This window comes from Gavia stellata, chromosome 5 (assembly GCF_030936135.1).
Source record: "Gavia stellata isolate bGavSte3 chromosome 5, bGavSte3.hap2, whole genome shotgun sequence".
Lineage (NCBI taxonomy): Eukaryota > Metazoa > Chordata > Aves > Gaviiformes > Gaviidae > Gavia > Gavia stellata.
In genome coordinates this window covers 60,061,982-60,080,733 of record NC_082598.1, presented here as the reverse complement: position 1 = coordinate 60,080,733, position 18,752 = coordinate 60,061,982, and the positions used below count along the sequence as shown (strand labels likewise).

At 41.5% G+C, this 18,752-nt stretch overlaps 1 protein-coding gene across 1 annotated transcript in view; it reads right to left on the bottom strand.

Annotated features, from left to right (window-relative positions):
- The window catches only part of LOC104258898 (transmembrane protease serine 11E-like), a 42,154-nt gene that overhangs the window by 7,656 nt on the left and 15,746 nt on the right, over positions 1-18,752 (bottom strand). Inside the window, exons 4-5 of the mRNA XM_059818030.1 lie at positions 12,211-12,278; positions 8,738-8,901 (exon numbers count right to left, since the gene is read on the bottom strand). Coding sequence (XP_059674013.1) covers positions 8,738-8,901; positions 12,211-12,278 — 232 coding nt within the window. The remainder of the gene's footprint in view (positions 1-8,737; positions 8,902-12,210; positions 12,279-18,752) is intronic.

Genomic DNA, 18,752 nt, shown 5'->3' with positions numbered 1-18,752 from the left:
AGCAATTTATCGCATGGCATAGCAGGTTCTAGCAATACATTCCCTCCTTTAATACGCATGTTGTATGTTTAAGGACAATAGAATATGCTCATGGTGACAATAACAAGCATTGGCTCAAGGTGTAAGTCTATTCCCCTTCTTCCAGAACACTGTTTTTACTAGAGCTACCGTTTTAGTTGCCAGCAGTCAAGACAAGTTTAAAAAATAAAAATTAAATAAAAAAAATCCCTTTCAATACAATTTTTAAATGATATAGTGGTTCTTGTACAGCATCCACAACTTCACATTTTGCGGCTGGACAGCCCTTCTCAGCAGATCCCTGTCCTTATCCACTTACTTCATTTCTCTTTTCTCTTTGCAGCTACACAGAATAATATCCTAGTTTTGATCCAAAACCACACCAAGCCAGGAGGAGTCTCTTTTGAATGCAAAGGGCTCTGGCTCATACTTGTCATCTATTGTGCTTGTATCATTTGCATTCTGGTTGTGGGCTTGACACTCCTCCTGGTATGCAGGGTGAATTGCATGTTTGCAATCCACCATTACTAGAGGTGTACTCATTCATTTCTTAATATGACATTAAGCAGATTATGATAGAAAAAGGAAACAAACAGAACTCCAGTGCATGTACAGCTTGACTGCAGGGAATGTTACAGAGCAAAGGCAGTGTGAGGGCTGCCGTACGTGCATGCAGCTGCTGCTTTATTTTGGAAGAATGGGAGATAAGTTATAATTGGACATTTATACAGCAACACAGTCTTCTTCACTATAAACAGGAACTGTTGACATAATAAAGATAAATAACTTTTACTGGTAGGCAAGCAACAACTTGTGAGGTCCCCTTTTGGTAAAATTGCTTGTACTTTCTCAATTCCTATGAAAGAAGGAGGAAAACCCCAAAGTACAGGTCCTTCTGCATTTCAGGAATGTCAGTTGTATTCTGTGAATTTCCATGGGTAATATAGTTGGTTGTTGCCAAGATCCCTTACATCGAAATGTAGTAACACCAGACAGTAGAAGCTAGGCCAGCAGAGAGATTCAGCAGTGGTGTAAACATTACTGTTTGGTAAGTTAAAGCGAGGGGAAAAAAACAGGGTGCTGAGCTGTGCTAAGGATTTGGCTGCTTCACCTGTATATTTATATTGGCAAGAAGTGCTTTGAAAAATCTAGCCCTACTCGTTTATTTCAACTATGATGGGCATTCAATGTTTTCCTAGAAATTCATACAACCTTCCGAACTAGCTCATCGTTTGGGTCACTAATATTTTATAGCTGGAAACCGGTAAGAAACCGACAAATGTAATCAACAATGAAAGAGCACCCTTTGCCTTCAAGTGCAATATTGATAATAATGTTTTTTTAGCTCCTCTCTGGGTGGAGAGACATTTACCTCATAATGCTTAATTATAAATCCTGCAGTCAATTATTAACACTTACATTATGTTGCAAAGCTCATCGAGAAGACAAAAGGAGCAACCAGCTTGTTCAAGCGCAGTGCCGGAAGCAATTCAATTGGCATGTTCTCACTGCACTGAGTTTGGCTGTGAGTCACACGGTTGTTCTGCAAGGCACCTGTCTATATCTCTGTTTGCCTTTTTAAACGAGGCACCTAGAAAAAAGTACAAACCTCACATGGGCAAAATTTTACCCATCGCTTCCAGCTGGACCGACTTGAGTGTAATTGGAGAAACAAGCCTTACGCACACACAGTGCAAGCCTTAAATAGCATGTCTGTACAGTTTTGAATTTTAGCATATTTTATCAGGACTATGCAGCTGATGTCCTCTTCCACCCACTGCTGAAGGAAAAGGCCAGTGACATCTGTCAATAAATTCAATGCTGTATTCACCAGGGTGGGGCCACTGCTTTGCTTTAGAGGTCTGCCAGATACAGTGCCCTGACCGTGTATCCCACCCTGGGAGCTGGAACACAAGTATTGAAGAAAGCACCACAGCAATGGAGAAAGCCTCAAAGTAAAGGGAGTTTTTAAGAGGTGAAAGCAGGTCTGTCTGGCAACAGACCCGGGAACCCGTCATGCAGATCAGGACAGGTGAAATGAAGGGCACAATACCCAGGACTCAAAGCCAAGATCCCAAACCCAGAGCAAACGTATGTGTTTGGAAACCTGAACTAACTGACACTATTTTCAGATAAGCTGAGCCCACAGTAGATCCCCATCAAAAGCAGGGAGCACTTTGGGTTACAGGATATTGCTGAAAATCAGGTTGCTTACTGGCTTACCTCATTAGGGGCTTGCCTTCGTTTGTTACTAGCTTGACATTTTCGGCCTGGTCAACAGCGTAGCTGTTCGCATTGTGCCAGCCAACATGTTGCAAGCCCTGCCTTGAAGCAATCTCTCGTAAGGCACGAGAGACAATTTCGCTGCCCTGCTCATTTAGTAGTTGCCCTAGTTGTTTGCACTACCAAGAAAAAGCATCAATTAGTAACAATTAAAGTGTCATATCTTGTCCCAGCCACATACAGCTGCAAAAATAGTTGTTTGTGCCGCATTTAGGAAAACAGTGTTCAGGCTTCCACTGTCAACAAGAACAAGTTCAACTTGAACATACGTTGCCAACCTGTAAAATGAAACTTGCTATTTAATTAGAGCTTGCCTAACTTAAAAGAGAAAACTACTGTTTAAATTAAAATCACAGCAATCTATTGAAACGCAGCTTAGGGATTCTTTTTCAGAAGAGGGCTCTGTTCTCCAACTGGACAAGCAATTTTGTTAATACAGTTATTTTGCATATTTAGTAAACAGAATAACCTTAAAACACTTAAATTATTGGTCTTAATTTCTGACTAATGAGAATAGTGACTTGCAGTTACTGTTTGAGATTAATAATTTAGCAGTAAATAACTTCTTTTTACTCCTCAACATATGTGTTTGAGCAAACATGCAAAGAAAAGGGGAGTAAGCAAGAGCAGGAAAGCATCTTTATTTTGGTAATTTTATATATTCAATAGCCAGTTAAGGACAGGATTTCTAAGTAGTGCCGAAAGCCTTTGCCTGTTTGGCAACCATTTAAAAGTTTGCAGGTTCATAATTAACTGGAGAGTGAACGTGACCACTTATCTCTGAGGGATTCAGAGATTCCTACAGAAAAACGTGCTCGCTTTGCCATGTCTTTAAATAATATCACTGTCACTGCATCAGAATAATTAATCTTGTGTCCACTGCCTCATTTCATTTTCATGACAGAGATCAGTGTTTATATTAAAAGGAAATTAACAGGCAGAACCCTCAGTGACATAAACGGACCAGACATTATCTTGAAGTAGTCCAAGCAAAGCAAGCAAATGCATTATTAGGGGACATTATGCATTTTCAGTGTGGAAAGGGCCAGAGATGGCTGCAAAATTAAAAATGAGAAATCCATTTTAAAAATCTGATACAGCTTTACCCAATTACATCATTTTTCACAGATGTTGATTCTCACAAGAAACTTGATTTTCTTTAAATGTTTCCACCTCTGATTTTCTGTATGTCATAATATAACTGCTAGCTTCAAAGGCAAACTGCATGTTCCATCCTCTATTATATCAAGTTCCCACATCTTGCTTGTGTAAGTTGTTTTTTCACACAGAGAAGGCAAGGTAGAGATTATCTTAAATGGGGTATGAATGGAGGAGAGGATTGTAAACAAAAAAAAAAAAAAGAAAAAATACGTGCTTCAGTACTAATAACACATTCTTGGACATGCATTTGAAGCACAGCTTTGTGAAATGTACCAGGGAGCAGAGGAAGCATTTTCCCCACTATCCTTTGTCATATTTTAATAACAACTTCCTTGAAAAGAGAGAGAATTACAAAATTCTCAGCTGCATCCGAAACAGGAGGCTCACCTTTCAGTGTTATTTAGGGTAACAACAGTGCATGCAGGCAACAAAAGGATCTCTGGCAAGTCTCTGTAGGTCACCAACCTGGGCTGCTGAGAGCAATGTCACAGAGCACATCTGTCCTGCAGCACAGACAGAGGTGGGGATAATAGCTCTACTCTAATACTCTTTAATTACGTTAAAGAACATGAAGGCCCCAGGTACTGGAGTGAAATGAGAATGACAGCCGTGAGCAGCAGATTCAGTCATGTTCTAAAAACTGTACCCAAAAGGAAATGCAGGAGTTTCCCGAAAGAAGGCAAAACATGAGCTTTGAGCTCAGCAGAAGTCATACTCTTGTGTGGTTACATAGTGCATACAACCTAAAATTGTCTCCCCACTAAATTTCCAATATTCTCACTGCTTTCTCAACAGTAATTACCTCCCTAGAGTTATGCACCCTTTCAGAAGTAGCAAGACATGGCTTAGATACAGGTGATGCAATTTTCATTCCTTCAACAGGGGAGAGTAACCTGATAGAGACAAGACAAAGGCTTTGTACCTCTAACTGTCCCTGTCACTCAGCCCTTCCCTCCCTGCTTATGTCCACTGGACCTGTCCTCACATCCATGACTTCCCCCCCCCCCCCCGCCCCCCATCTTAATTCTGTCCACGAGGACAGAGAGGTCCATACCTCTCAGCGTACTTACAACAACTCCATCTGGGCAACCGGCAGCCCGAGAAGAGATCTGCATGAGGAACTAGGTACCAGTTCTGTAGCGTGTATCCAGGCTGATACAGTTTTTAACATTATTTTTCTTCCTGACCTACACTCATGCCCCAGCTGCAATCAAGGTCTCACTACAGTAGGGGCATCCCAAATCACTTGCAACCTCTGCAGGCAAGGCAGAGAAAGGGAAAAACAAGAGCTGGAGTGAGGAAATTAATTAAATCAACTTATCTGGGTCATCTAAGAAGTAAGGCCTGGATGATTTCCTGCTTAATTCCTTCATCACAAGCATGTCCTTGCAAAATATTCATCTTAAAATACATTTCACTTCCTCCCATTTCAATCAGCCTCTCTAGACTGTTGCAAACACTGAAATGTACCACCTTGTGCCAAACTAATGGCATGAAAGTGGAGGAAGGTCAGATCTCCACTGTATTTCCCAATGTACAGATGTACATGTCCTGTTCCACTCCCCCAAGCTGCTGTGGTGCCTGGTAAAGTAAAAAAACCAGACTGCTACATACATTATTTGAGATGAAACATTCCTCAATCATCCAGGTCAGACACTCCTTTGCATGTGTCCCACAGAAGGCTCTATAAAGAAGTGAGAATCTGACTCCCAGGTTCTGTACTTTGTATTTGTAAGGAGCTTTAGCAAGCCCCAGATGCCAGATAGATAGAAACAGTAACAGCTGACTTGTTGATCAAAACCAATTCATGACTCACTGTTCATGGTCAAAACCCTTGGCTGTGCAACAGGTGGGAATACATCCTACTCACTTTGAACAGTGCCAGTGATCTTGCAACCAGTTTCTTTCCGACGTCAGAACTACATTCCCAAAAATACATTTTGGGAGACTTCCAACCTACCTGACAAAGGGAAATAGTCTGGCAAGCTGCTCTACACTTTGCTTAATAGGGATCCAGGCTGTGAGGTGACTCTACTTCTAACCAAGAAACCCTGGGAAAAAAAAAATTCAGCCTTGTAGGAGACCTCTTTGGTGCCAGAACTATACAGAGGACAAACAGAGACACCTTCTTCTTTCAGTGCCAGGGGAAGAGCAAGTCCTAACGTGGGCGTTTCCAAGTCACCCAACTTGGATATCTCATTTTGCTGGCCCTTGCACTGCTGTTTCAGAGAAGATAGGACTTAGTTTGCTTGATTCTCCACTGAAAAATATTTGGGCTTCCAGTGGGGTTTGTACGCAAGCGCAAAGACCTCTATCACCTCCTATTTTCTATCAAAGCTATAGGGGATGTCTGAAGATAACTGCTGTCCTTGACCAGGGGACTATGAAGTCTAGCTAAATAAGAAAGCAGGGACTTCAGTAACAACACATCTGAAGATACCCCAATACAAATGTATTTTTGCAGCCCTATGTAAAGAACATCTACTGTTTAGTGATGATACAAAACAGAGTCAATATTATTTTGTTTTCCTTTAAGTTTTGCACACTTGCTATTTTTTCACATCTATACGATCAAGCTTCTCTTTCTTTTTGAAAAAAACTAAACTAATAAAACATTGTCAGTTTAGGTTTTATCCCCTCTTTATTCCCAATCCTCAGGAATGAAGAGGCAAAGCAAGTTCTACCCGTGGTCTGGCAGACCACTTAGTTTTATACTGCTGCCCTGAAGTGCAGCTGAAGATCCCGAGTGTTGCACCCAATCTGCAGGAGTTTGTTGGAGCTGATCCTCAAAGCAAATACTTTTGAGTGAAGTGCACGTTGAGACATGGTGTTGAACAACAAGATGATTAGATCCGGGGAGGAAGACTTAAGCAGGTTCTCCTTATCAGACTCTCCTAGCGTGCAATGTAAATAAGTGCCTGACCTGGATTTGTTCAACTAGTTAGCTATGCTTAGCTAAACTAAGCTATATCATGGCCCCCAAATTAAAATCTTTTGATAAGGTGATTACAAGGAACAGGTTAATGATTTTTTTACAAGCCATTATGAAAATGTTCTGAGGTTGCCTCAAGATAAACAAGGATTCCTGTTGGCAAAAGCATCAAAGCTACACTGAAGCAAGATTTAGAAAGGTGCTGTAGAGCATGGGAAAAAAACAGGGCTTCTTCGCTTTCCTTGGTTTAAATACCATGTTGGACAGGATATTTCAGGAGGGGAGAGAGAAGTGGGAAGGGCAAAACCTAGATCCTTCTCTGGACTTCCAGGATCTGTTGAAAATTGTCGCTTCTCCCAGGTGTGAGGAAGAAGACGAGCTTTATAAATTGCTACCTGCATCTCCTCTAAAAGCATAGAAGTGTTCCATTCTACACTCTTCACTTGAGTCAGTCTGGGTTTCTTAAATGGCAACACCAACAGGAGCTTGCCTAAGCCTCATAGCACTGCTGAAATCCTATTAGGAAAGAAAGATGCAAATGGAACCTTTTATTGTCATCTCCTAGAAATGGCAAGGTATTGTTTATGTTCCTTTCTGTCATGTATAACAGTTGCACAATGCTAGTCCTGTAGCGAGTAGTAGACCTACGTAATCAGTGTTTTATGGTTAGGCTGGGAGAGCCAAGAAAAGCAACACGAATTTTATCATACAGCTTTATCAAAGTAACACACAGATGCCATCTTTTACTGAGACCAAATATTTAATGAAAACATTGTGATTCAATTATATCAGCCAATTTTTTTAACTAGCAACTAGTGTATTACTGTAACAGCCCTGGTGCAGTTCAAGGTCAACTAAAACAGAGTTTTGAGTCACTTCCCACATTTACCAGACTGAATAAAAACCGCTAATCGGATAACTCGATGAGAAGATGAAAGTCCTTTTCTAACAAGCATTGTTGTACTCCTTCCAATTCTATCCTTTATGTAAGGCACCAAATTAAACTGAAGCTTCAAAATTCACTAAATCATGACCTGACAGTCTTTTAAAAAAAAAAAAAGAAAACAAAAAAATCCCCCAAAAACTCTTTGGATCTCTCTAGTTGATGCCCACACACTATTTCTATCTGGGAGAAATGACACATGCACTTTGCTGAACAGGAACTACTGGCATATAAGCAACACTGCAGAGAAATGGTGATTCTTTGCCCAAAGAGATGTCACCTATCATCCTGAGCCATTCCAATGGGGAAGACTGGTTGGCCCATCAAGAAACAATGGGCATGTGACAGCTCATATTTGAGCTTCACTGCGTTGCCACAATGCAACGTGCCCAGTTCAAGCACCAAGAGGCAGAACAAGAGGTTGCTCCTGGTCATTTCTGAGTGGGAGGAAGTCTGGATCCATCCAGCATGGAATCTGCCCCAGGCTTCTTGTTCTTTCAACACAGCTGTCTGGCCTCTGCAGATCTCTGCTGGTTTAAGTAGTCTAGTGTGGAAAAGCACGCAGCCAGTACCCACCCATTAGCTGTACTGTAGCCCTTGTGCTAGGGGTAAGCAGAAGGTCTGCAAAAACAAATGAAGCAAGTATCTACCCCTTCCTTTCAACTAGCAACTCATTCCTGAAAAGTCTGACACCCAGAAAAAATGCTGACTATATATAACTGAAGCCAAGTCAGAGATCAGAGTCTAAGCCTGCACAAAAATTCTCTAGCAGATCAGAAGTATTGAAGAGAAGGGAAATCCACCTTTCAGTGTCTGTTTGGCAAGTCACTAAATGAAGAAGATAGTGCTGTTAATTTTCATATCCTTCAGATGGAGGTCTGCTTTGCAAAGAAGGGGCTAGATCCCCAGCTGAGAAGTCACATAGATAAAAACATTTTCCCTTTCTTTCCCTTTCCCCTGGGGAATTTGCAAGGATTTTGATCCTCCCAAATATTATTTTTTCAGTGCATTGGCTGTTTCCCCACTGTCATCCAAGCACAGTTTCTGCACTTTCAGGCTCATTAGGGAAGCAAAGACCTAGGGAGCATGTTTGTGTTGCTGTGAACTGAAGCACTGTGGTGAGGCTCCTACTCCTTACCCTGATAGCAGCACAAGGTTGGTGCTGCAGTTTGGAGGGAGGCTAAAGCAGTACTGTGAGGCCACAAAGCAACTGCTCATATTTAAGACATATTTAAAAGACTTAGGTGGGGTTATACATTGCCACTGATTTTGTTTTAACTTAATGAGCAGGAAATACTGCCATTCAGACCCAGTAACAGCCATCATCAGAAGGGAAAAATCAAGTCCCATCAATCAGAAAAGGGCAAGAGCTACCTTTAAGAGAGATGTAATACACTTACTTGAGATGGTAGAAGATCTGACATTTATTCGCAGGGGCCCTGTGTATTTTCTCAGACCCCTCCGTAAGATCCTTTCAACTCTTTCTCGCAATGCTTCTCTAGAATCCGTGGAGGAGAACCAGAGTGTGAGCAAAGCCTCTGCCATCACACCGTCAGCATCTGGGCTACAAACCAACAAAACAGTCTGGTTACCTTCAGCCCATTTCTGCATTTCTTAGTTTTTACCTTAGCTCCCTTCAGCCCATTTCTGCATTTCTTAGTTTTTATCTTAGCTCCTCTAGCAATGGCAACATAACGTAAAGGATTAGATACATTTTTGAGCATTTTGTACATTTTTGAGAGAAGGAATTGCCAAAAGAAATCCAAGTAAATGCTGAATGGTCAAACATGTCTTAGGCTCGAGAAGGCATGATACTTTCTGTGAACACATGACCAGACCAATGTTATAATGGAGTCTAAAAAGCAGTCACTATCAACATGCTTGGGACACAAGCACAGGAGGGAATGAACTGATTTGATTACAAAGAAAAGCTGGATACACAGTACTTCAGAAACATCAGGTAGATGGTTAACGGTATCTAGACAGATCTTTCCAGGGCCCTGTACATATACAGAATAAAAATTTCCAGTCATCATCAAAAAGGTACTTGAGCAAAGGGGAGAGACCACACAACCCAATTCCACCACTGCAACCTCTTGGAAGAATGTGACTAATAACCTCATGTTATGCAACAATAAATGAAACTCAGCAGTATATCCACAATTTACTTATCACAGTCCAAGAGATGGACCACGAAAGGGGCCTTTAACATCTCACTGAAAAGTGCAAGCAGCACCCACACTGGGACACACAATTCCACAGTTCTGATGTAAGATCAGAGGAAAGAAAAGGAAGAAAAATCTTCTAACAGACTGAATTCACCTGGTAGTAGTATTTATTTTTCCTTAAAGCATCAGATACTGCAAGAGACTGAACGCTAGACTACAAACACCAAAGTGTTTAATCTGGCATAGTAAATCTTGCTCTGTGCTTGCAGAAGGCTTATCCTTGGTCATTACACAGGGAAGATAAGAGTGCGCACTGAGAACCTTCTCTCCTGTGCCTCCTCCTACCTTAGCCAAGAAGCAAATTACACGACCCACAACAGGTGGAATCACAGTTACTTCATACAGGGGGCAAGCCAAAAGCAGGTTGCTCTGTCTTAAGCATCATTCAGATAGGAAAGGAAAAGAGAAGATCTTCCCGTTACATCTCACTATCTTGGAAGTTTGTAACTATATAAAGGAAAAATAAGAAAGTTAAAAATAGAAGGCAAGTAGCTTATACAGAAGTCATGCAATCAGGCTATGATTTTCAAAAGGAACACGCACCAAAATGAAACAGACATTCCTGCTATCGCCAGTGAAGGGCAAATAAAAGGCCATGTGTTACGAGCACACCAAGGCAAGCTGAGTGTTTCCTAGCAGAGCAGAAAGACATGTTCCTTGCCTCAAGGGTCTTGCAATTGAGACTGAGTAGCTATACGTGAACTTTCCAACAGGCTTTTCCCTTTGTGCCAACTTCAGCGTGATTGCAACTCTGTTTATTTTCCAGATATTATCTGATCTAACTGCGGGTGTTGCTCTGCATTTCTGAGGTGTTCCCTCACCTCTCCCCCCACTCCTCTTCCTGTCCTGTGCCACACTGGAATTACCGTATCAACTCTTGCAAGCACACCACACCTCTCGAAACCCTCAGGTAAAGTACAGCCCGCCTTGAATCACTCACTATATAGCAAAGGTCCAGAGCCAAAGACACCTAAGTCAAGATTTGTTTTGTCTGTCACAGTGAGAAGTGGGCATTATTACTAATGCATTGTTTATACCAAGACAAAAATATGCTCAGTACTTTTAAGCAGTGTCATTGTTGTGAATTTGCTTGGAAAGAGCTTGCAGTTTGAGCACTTAAAGAGGCATAAAGCTTGCGTATTTGAAAAAGCAAACAAGCTTTGGCGCATACAAGTCTTGCATCCAACACAGCAAACGTCACAGCAAATACTTCAGTCTGTCCTTGGGAACAAGAAGTAATGAAAAATATTACTTCTCCCTACAGATTGGCCTCTCAGATCCTTAAATCACCTTGTCTACGCTTACAACACTCTTGTCAGTATCAAAAAACATTCCTAAAGCTACATTCGAATAATCACTTGTGTGATTTGCCTAACTGGGGATTAAGCTAAGGCAGAGCAGGAGGCAGGATGTCACAAACCATAGAAGAACAAGGAGAAATAAATTCACAAGAATAAGACCTTGAAGCTGCTATCATTAGTCTTGCAGCTTTAGCACGTGATTATTAAGACATTCAAGGTTTACTTGCAAAGCGATGGGCACTGTCACTCAGCAACAGGACCTTAGTACTGCAATAGACAGTTCTGTAAGAAGGTCATTTTCAGCACTCAACAGCGGTCAAAAAATCAAATCAGACATTAGGTATTATTGACAAGTGAACAGAGAATAACAGAGAACAAAAAAAACATCGCTCAGTGATAATCCCAACCATAGGTCTGACCCATTCATCTCAAAAAGCAGGGACAGCAGACCTGAAAGAGATATGGAGCAGGGTGACAAGGTGACAAGGAACAGTTCCTGCAAAGAATGGCTGAGCAGGCTGGGACTTTCAACTGAAAAAAAGAAGAATAGAGCTCACGGGCTACAGGACAGAAAAGGGATATGATGGGAGTGTCCGATACCACTAATTGCATGGAGAAGAGGGATAGAGGTCAACTCTTCATCACCTCTTCCAGCTCAAGAACTAGGGGCCATTGAATGATCCAAAGAGGGTGGCTCCTCACAAGTAACTCCTTACTACAGGATTGAGGCGCATGAATTTCAAGAGTCCAGGGCAGGCTGGACAATTCCTTGGAATATAACTCCACTGGGGGCTGCTGAACAAACCACAACCACTTCAGGAAATCCCAAGTGCTAAATAGCTGGAGGCAGGGAGCATACCAAGAAGCAGTTATCATACACGTCTTGTGCTACTGTTCCCTAGGCACCTACTTATGCCTGTTCTTAGAGACACAACACTGACAAGTGGGACCTTCTGAACGAGCACAGCCATGCTTGGGTTTTACTTGACAAGCCCAGCACGCTAGCAATGCTAGAAGTAAAATGACGTCTGCATTATAGTGAAGGAAATAGTTTTCAAAACGCTTTTTATTTTTAGATAGCTCAAGTTGTATCTACTTTATTAGCTAAAGCTTGCTCAAGATCTGAACACAAACTTGTATAGGATTTGGAGTGACTGAAGTTTATCTTCTGCATCAAGATCCAAAGGAGGGCATGGTTCAGAATAAGATTATGCTCAACTGGCGATTATGCTCCCATCTTACATGAAATCCACTTTACTGAACCAGATCAAATGGCTCTCTAGCTGGGCTTGGCGCACATTTCATTTTATCTCAGCTGCGTGCATTTATTATAATCTCACATACCTCACTCTGATTAAGCGTGAACGGATGTATTTTTTCCTTAAAATGGAATTGTAAAATGTCTTGTCGATCTGTTGAAAAAAGAAAAATATAAGATAACAACAAAAAAAGGAGGGAAACAGACATATTGCTGGAAGGAGCATTCAGAAAACAGCATTCAGTTACAAACTCACAGCTTATAGAGCCAAGAAACGTAATCCAGCCCAACCTCTAGAGAATATTTGCCACAGACTCTGCCTAACCGTTTCCCATTTGGCCTAAGGCACATCATAAAAAGTTAACTCATTTTTCTAAACATCCTATGACTACATCAGTGTGCCACTATAGTGCTGTCCCATCCCCTCCCAGGCATAACAAGGGATATCTATAAAATATCCTTGAAACACACTGCTGCCATCTCCCAAAGCACAGCTGCCTAAAGATGGCTTACAGAAAGGATACAGCATGCTGTGCTCTGCGCTGAGCCTCTCTTGTAGGGGCTCCTTCTGATACAGGGTGGTCATACAGAAACGTATAACCAAACTACCAGTGATCTCAAATTATATCCCCCAAACACCCTTGTGATTTGCCACATGCTAAGGGAATTGTCCAGCAATTCTCATCAGAAATCTGAAATCTAGGACTCATAAGGAATCAATCCCCAAATTACATCTTCGCTGGTGCCTGCTTAACCACATCCTGCTTTAGGCTGAATGTTGTCTCAAGATTGCGTGATCAGTCTGAGACAGCGCAGTGTGATATAACGCGGCATGAAATTCTGCCAGGAATGGCTCAGGATCACTGAAGTATTGAGAAACAGCAAAGTCACTAGTGAGTTATGCAGTTCCTCCTTTCAGCAAGACCCAGTAAATCGAACGTATCCTGTAAACATCAAATGCATTACAGGAAAAATGATGTAGAAATGCTTTACAAAATCACGCAAGTTGTCTTTTTTGTAGTTTTTAGCCCATGAAGGCTGTCTGATTTAGCCAGGTCTCCACATTTTCTGTCTTCCAGAGGAAAGAAAAAAGTAATGGTTCTCAAACTTCTAGTATGTTGAAACCTCTCAGATACAGAAACAGGCACGTAAGCATGAAATCTGGGGGTGATTCCTCCCAAAGAACACAAAGCCCCTCTTCCCAGCCTTGGCTGTCATAAGATTAAGCCTCATGTCATTACACAGTGATACTGAAGCAGAATAGTTTCAAGATGAAAACTGCACATTTTATCATTTTAAGGTGATTTTAAGCATACATTAGTAAGGAAAAAAAAAAAGAAATGTTCTTAATGGTCATGCTGATCTTTTATCATGCTTTTACTGGCAGTTACCTGGAATTACTTAGGCATTTGGAATAGACAAAATTCTATGGAAAAAAATATATCAACTGTGACAATCCACTGTATATATGCAGAATGGGCTTTATCCTGTCACTTCACAGGTTGCCAGCTGCTACCTCTGCATTTTATGAGGCATGCAGTTAGAAATCAAGAATAAAGTGTTTTGTTTCCTATAACTCTGCAGCCTGTTCCACACACCACCACCCCACCCTTTGGTTATTGGAAGTATTTGTCCTCAGAGAAAAAGTTATTTTTACTTTAGGTTTTTTTTAATGATAACATTTGCTTATCATTTCGGTCACAGCGTTAACTGCTTCACTGATGATTGTGTAAGCAGAAGCACGTAGTTCAGCAGCACTGCCAGCTTTGTGGCATGCAATGGCATGTGCTATCTTTGGCTGCACTGCCTCTGAGAACTTTTGAGATCTCTGAGACAGGGACTTCTTTGCAGAGTGCTTTGCAAACAAAAGAGAGCCTTGAGCTGCGCCGAGGTACACCTCAAGCTTCTACGTCGCTAAAAAGAGTAAAGCGAAAGCAGGCTGACTTTAAGCTTGCGACTGAAGAGGGCAAGAATTCCCAATCCCTTGCAAGGGAGGGTTAAGTCAATATGACATTCCTGAATCCTTTATCTCCTTCCGGCAGTTGTGTTTTCAAGCTATCTGTACTGTCTCATCTCAGAGATTGCAAGTGTTTTTCTACACTTTCCACCTGCATTTCTGCAGTAGATACAGGGATCCTTATTTCTGTCACCCATTCTCTTGTGTATCTTTGCTACAGCCTGAGCAGCTCATATGATTGTGTTTTTTGAACTCCTGACATGTTCAGCTTTCGCCTTTTCTCCTCACCCTGGACCGCTTCCTAGATGTTCTATACAGTCTGATCAGGAACACCACGTGCTGTGGCAAAGACAAAGATTTCCAGCGGCATCCGACAAAACACAATTACACACAGTACTTTTTATGAAAAGAATCTAAGGAGTCCAAATGCAACTGAACTATCAGCAACAGACATTGTTTTCAGAAAATTCAATCCAAAAGGGATGTTAGTTAATTTTATGGAGAGAACAGTAAGCATATGATTTTAAATGATACCAAAATTACTGGATTTGTGTTCCTTCCATTCTCTTTCACAATTTCATATCTGAATCAGAAAGTAGCCACTTTTCTCTTCCTGTTACATACTGTCACTAACTTTCCCCTCCTTAAGAGTTGCCTTAGTACTACATCACCAATAGATAAAAAAACAACTGGAGAGTGGTTTTGTTTCCAGTATTCCTTGCAGGGCCTTTAACACCTTCAAACTTGACCTAGTATTTTTTACTTTTGCAACCTGCTGTATCTTACCAGGAAAGACAGACATGCTAGCCAAACCTCTGCACTGTGGCCCCTATCTCTCACCGACTGATGAAGTTGTTTGACAGATACAAATCTGTTCCAAATTTCCTCTTTCCTTCAGCGATGATTTTGGTAACCTGAATTATCAATATACTCATATAGAGTTTCTTTATATTCATACAGAGTTTATGTACAAGGAAAAAGATGTAGCAAGATGCCTTCAGAGAACAACTTTCAAAGACTAATGTTCTCATATTTTTACTGTTCATCTTCTGGTAAAGCCTTTCACACCCACATCAAACAGTAAATGTTTCTCTCCAGCCTGCTTCTAGTTTTCTTTTCAGCTTGAGTCCCAACCCTGGAAGCAAAAGCAACTAGAACTTTGTCCAGTAACTAGGTGGGACCCGGTCCTGCCTGGGAGAAGCACCTAAACTCATTTTAAGCATTTTGCTTTGATTACAGCCACTCAGAAGTGACACTGTCATGACCAGATCCCTTAAATTCACCACTGATTTAAGTGCATCTCACTTGTTTTCCTGGCCCTTGTCTACCAACTGCTCAATGGTGACACTTGCTGCTGCAGGCAAGGTCTGTAAGCATTCTTAACCAAGTGCCAAGTCCTGCTCCTGTCAAGTGAGCAGCATTTTCCTGATAGCCTTTATTTTAACGTTTGTCCAAACAAGATTTTCTTTTAAGTTAATGTTTTCTGGCTAGTTTAGCTTAATGCCATCTGGTATTTCCCCAATTTAACTTCCTATCTTCCATCCTTTTTATGAAACTTCTCTCCATGCAGTACAATTTTCTAAGACAAACCGGACTCTGCTCCTGAACGCTGGTCCATCTATGCCAATACAGTAACTAATAGTGGCTAGTACCAAAGATGCAATAAGAGGGCAAAACGTTCCCACCTGTACAAACCCTGGCACAAAGGAAATTCTTCCTTCTTCCTTGCAGCCAGAAGTTGCTTTACACCTGGATGAACAAGACTTGTTTTCCTATCCTATCCTGAATAACTCCGGATCTCATAATTATCCTCTTTCTCGTGTCACACCATGGCCAAGCCTCTGAGGCCTGTGAGCAACCTAAAATCTTCATGATTTCTGAGTCGCCCCATGCGCCCTGCCTCCCTGGGACCTAAAGAAACCCCCAAGCTCTGGAAGCAGGTCACATGTGACAGGGATCCCATCGCTCCAGTGTAGGACAGAGCTGACACGAGCTGTGTAGCTGGGTCTGGAATTGACCCAGCAAGGTCAGCCGTGTCAGCCCTTGCTTTCTCCCACCACACACTGCTCTGCCACTGCACGCAAGGTAACAGGATTTATCAAAAAGGTTACCTTAAATCCAGTTTGACAGAACTTTCCTCTGGAATATTTGCTGAACCCAACGAATTGCTTGCGTGGGATGTTCAAAAGCATTCAGTAGGTTTGCGAGCACAAATCCTATCGAGCTCAATACTAGTGCTCTTTTGCCTGCTGCCAGTTTAGTCCTTCAATAGCTATCATCATACTATATTCTTACTCTCACCTCACTAGCTCTTTAGGATGTAAAGCCTATTATTAGTGATTTTTTAAAGCTTTTTGACCATAAATATTAATTGGAACATACCACCTGGTTCAGTGACCCTCTCCAGTTTTGTGGCAATCATACAATATGAATTACTACTCATCAGTTGTGTTAATTCTGTACCTAGCACCCAACTCGCTGGCCAATTTGCATCCAATTTACAGCTCAGCCTGCTGAGACCCCCAGAGCTGACCACGATGTAAATCCAGTAGCAGCTCCCTTGAGAATCTGACATATCTCCTGCCCAGGTTTCAACTGAGGGGTTAGTTGGGAACCCTGCCAGAGATTAGAGAGAGAGAGAGAGAGAGAGAGAGAGACGGCAGAATGAGAAAGACAGACAGGGACAGCAAAAACTGAACCTGTCACTGTCCCAAACCAGGATGTGGACATCACACTCCCGTTAGAAACAAAGATACCAATTACTCGCAGCAGCGACAACCCTACAGCCACAGTGCTTGCCCAAGGCAAAGAAAACGGACCTGAAGGAGAGCAAGTGTAATGATCCACCGGCCTCCAGCAAACCAGAAGATCAGAAACTCTCCCATCAGAAACCACACATACACAAAGACAGCATGTGTCACGGCTGGCAAGAGCAGTGTGATCCCATACATCTGCAAATGGTATCACAAACTCTTCACAGAGTTTAAACTAACTGGACTGCTAAAGCTGGGAGGTGAGTAAGCACTATCTGACTGCACTAAAATAAGGAGCTCAGCTGGATGGTTCTTGGAGGCGTCAGCTACAAAGGAGAAATAACTGACCTTGTACAGTAGTTCCTAAAAAGATTGGTCTTTCGGATAAAAGAAATTAAGAGGACTAATACATGGGATAACGTCAGGATTTAAAGTACCATGCTTATGCCTCGTGCAACCAATTTGAAAGGCATGTAATGGCATGGGAGTTTCATTATAGCCATGTAATAGTGACAGCTGGAATTAAGGTCACCTAAGTATTCCCATTCCTACTCCCTGCTTTCAATTGTCCATAATTAGCTTCCGAAAACTTTCACACTGCCATTGAAATTTCGTCTGCTTAGGGAGGAGATTTTCCAACTTTTGGAGAGAAAAATCAAGTTTGGAGAGAAAACCATCTGGGCCCAATATCCAGAAAAGGGCTTTTGTGTGGTTGTGGGTTTTTTTTCCCCCGACAAAAGTATGCTTTTCCCAGGAAAATGACTCTGTGCCCTTTGTTTTTTTAGGCACTACTTAGAGGTAAGGAGCTGAAATACAGGAGCGAATAGCTCTTGAAAAAGAACAGTTTTATGAAATCTAAGGAAGATCAATAGTGATGTATTCGGGTTACACGTGCCCAAATACCATCAACCACGCAAGTTCAGCACTGAATTTGGATTGTCCCTTTTCACAACACTATGTTCTAAACAACCACTCTCTTGACTGGCCAGATTTTGATCTCAGTGACACCAGTTCACATCTTGAATCACTTCATTGATTTAATTACCTGTAAACAATGCAGTAATTCTGGATTGCGGGTCTATAATTAAGATAAGATTCTACCCTTAATCACACACACTGTCGATAACTGCCCTTTATTTAATTTTGAATTCCTTTTTCCAGCTCAGGTTCGCATCCATTTTCCTTGTGCACATTTTATAGCTTTTCTTGCCACACACTGGATGTGAATTAGAGTTACTTATTTTGGAGGTGGGGGCTGGGGGGTGTCTTCTTACGACTTTTCTGGCTTTGTACATGCTTATTAGAAAAGGAAATGCTTATTAGGAAAAAAAAAAGAGACATAAAAATCAGCCTGTATGCCTATTACTTGAGAAAATTACATTGTATTAATAATTCAAAGAATCAATGAAGTTGAAGGATCGTTGAATTTAAGTTAGAGAAAAAGTTGGATATTAGGCACATTGTTGATAAGTAACCATTTCATCCTGGAAATTCATGCTATTTAGGTAGAGCCCACTGACGGTTTGAGGTCTTACAGGTGAGGAAAAACACTAAGCTACAGCTTGATGCACTACACTGCATCAAGTCATGCTAGCATTTAAAAGTACTTTGTATTTTCCTCAATATTTAGTTCCCTGTGCTACTGTGACCTGTGGAAACAGGAAAAACTGGAAACAAAAGTTAAAGCAAGAAAGCATCTCAGTTTTTAAATCAATGCAGTATATGCCTATGACAGTGGTCTTTTTCCTTCTTTTGAGCTCAATAGGAATTTCTGAAAAAAGCATCACAAGTGTGATAACAAGTGCTTTCTGTGAGTTATTTCCTCTCTCAGTGTACAGCATTTCACCTATATCTTTAAGGCCACACCTGTACATATACATACTGACAGTCGAGTGTGCTGTCAACCTCTAATTCCAGA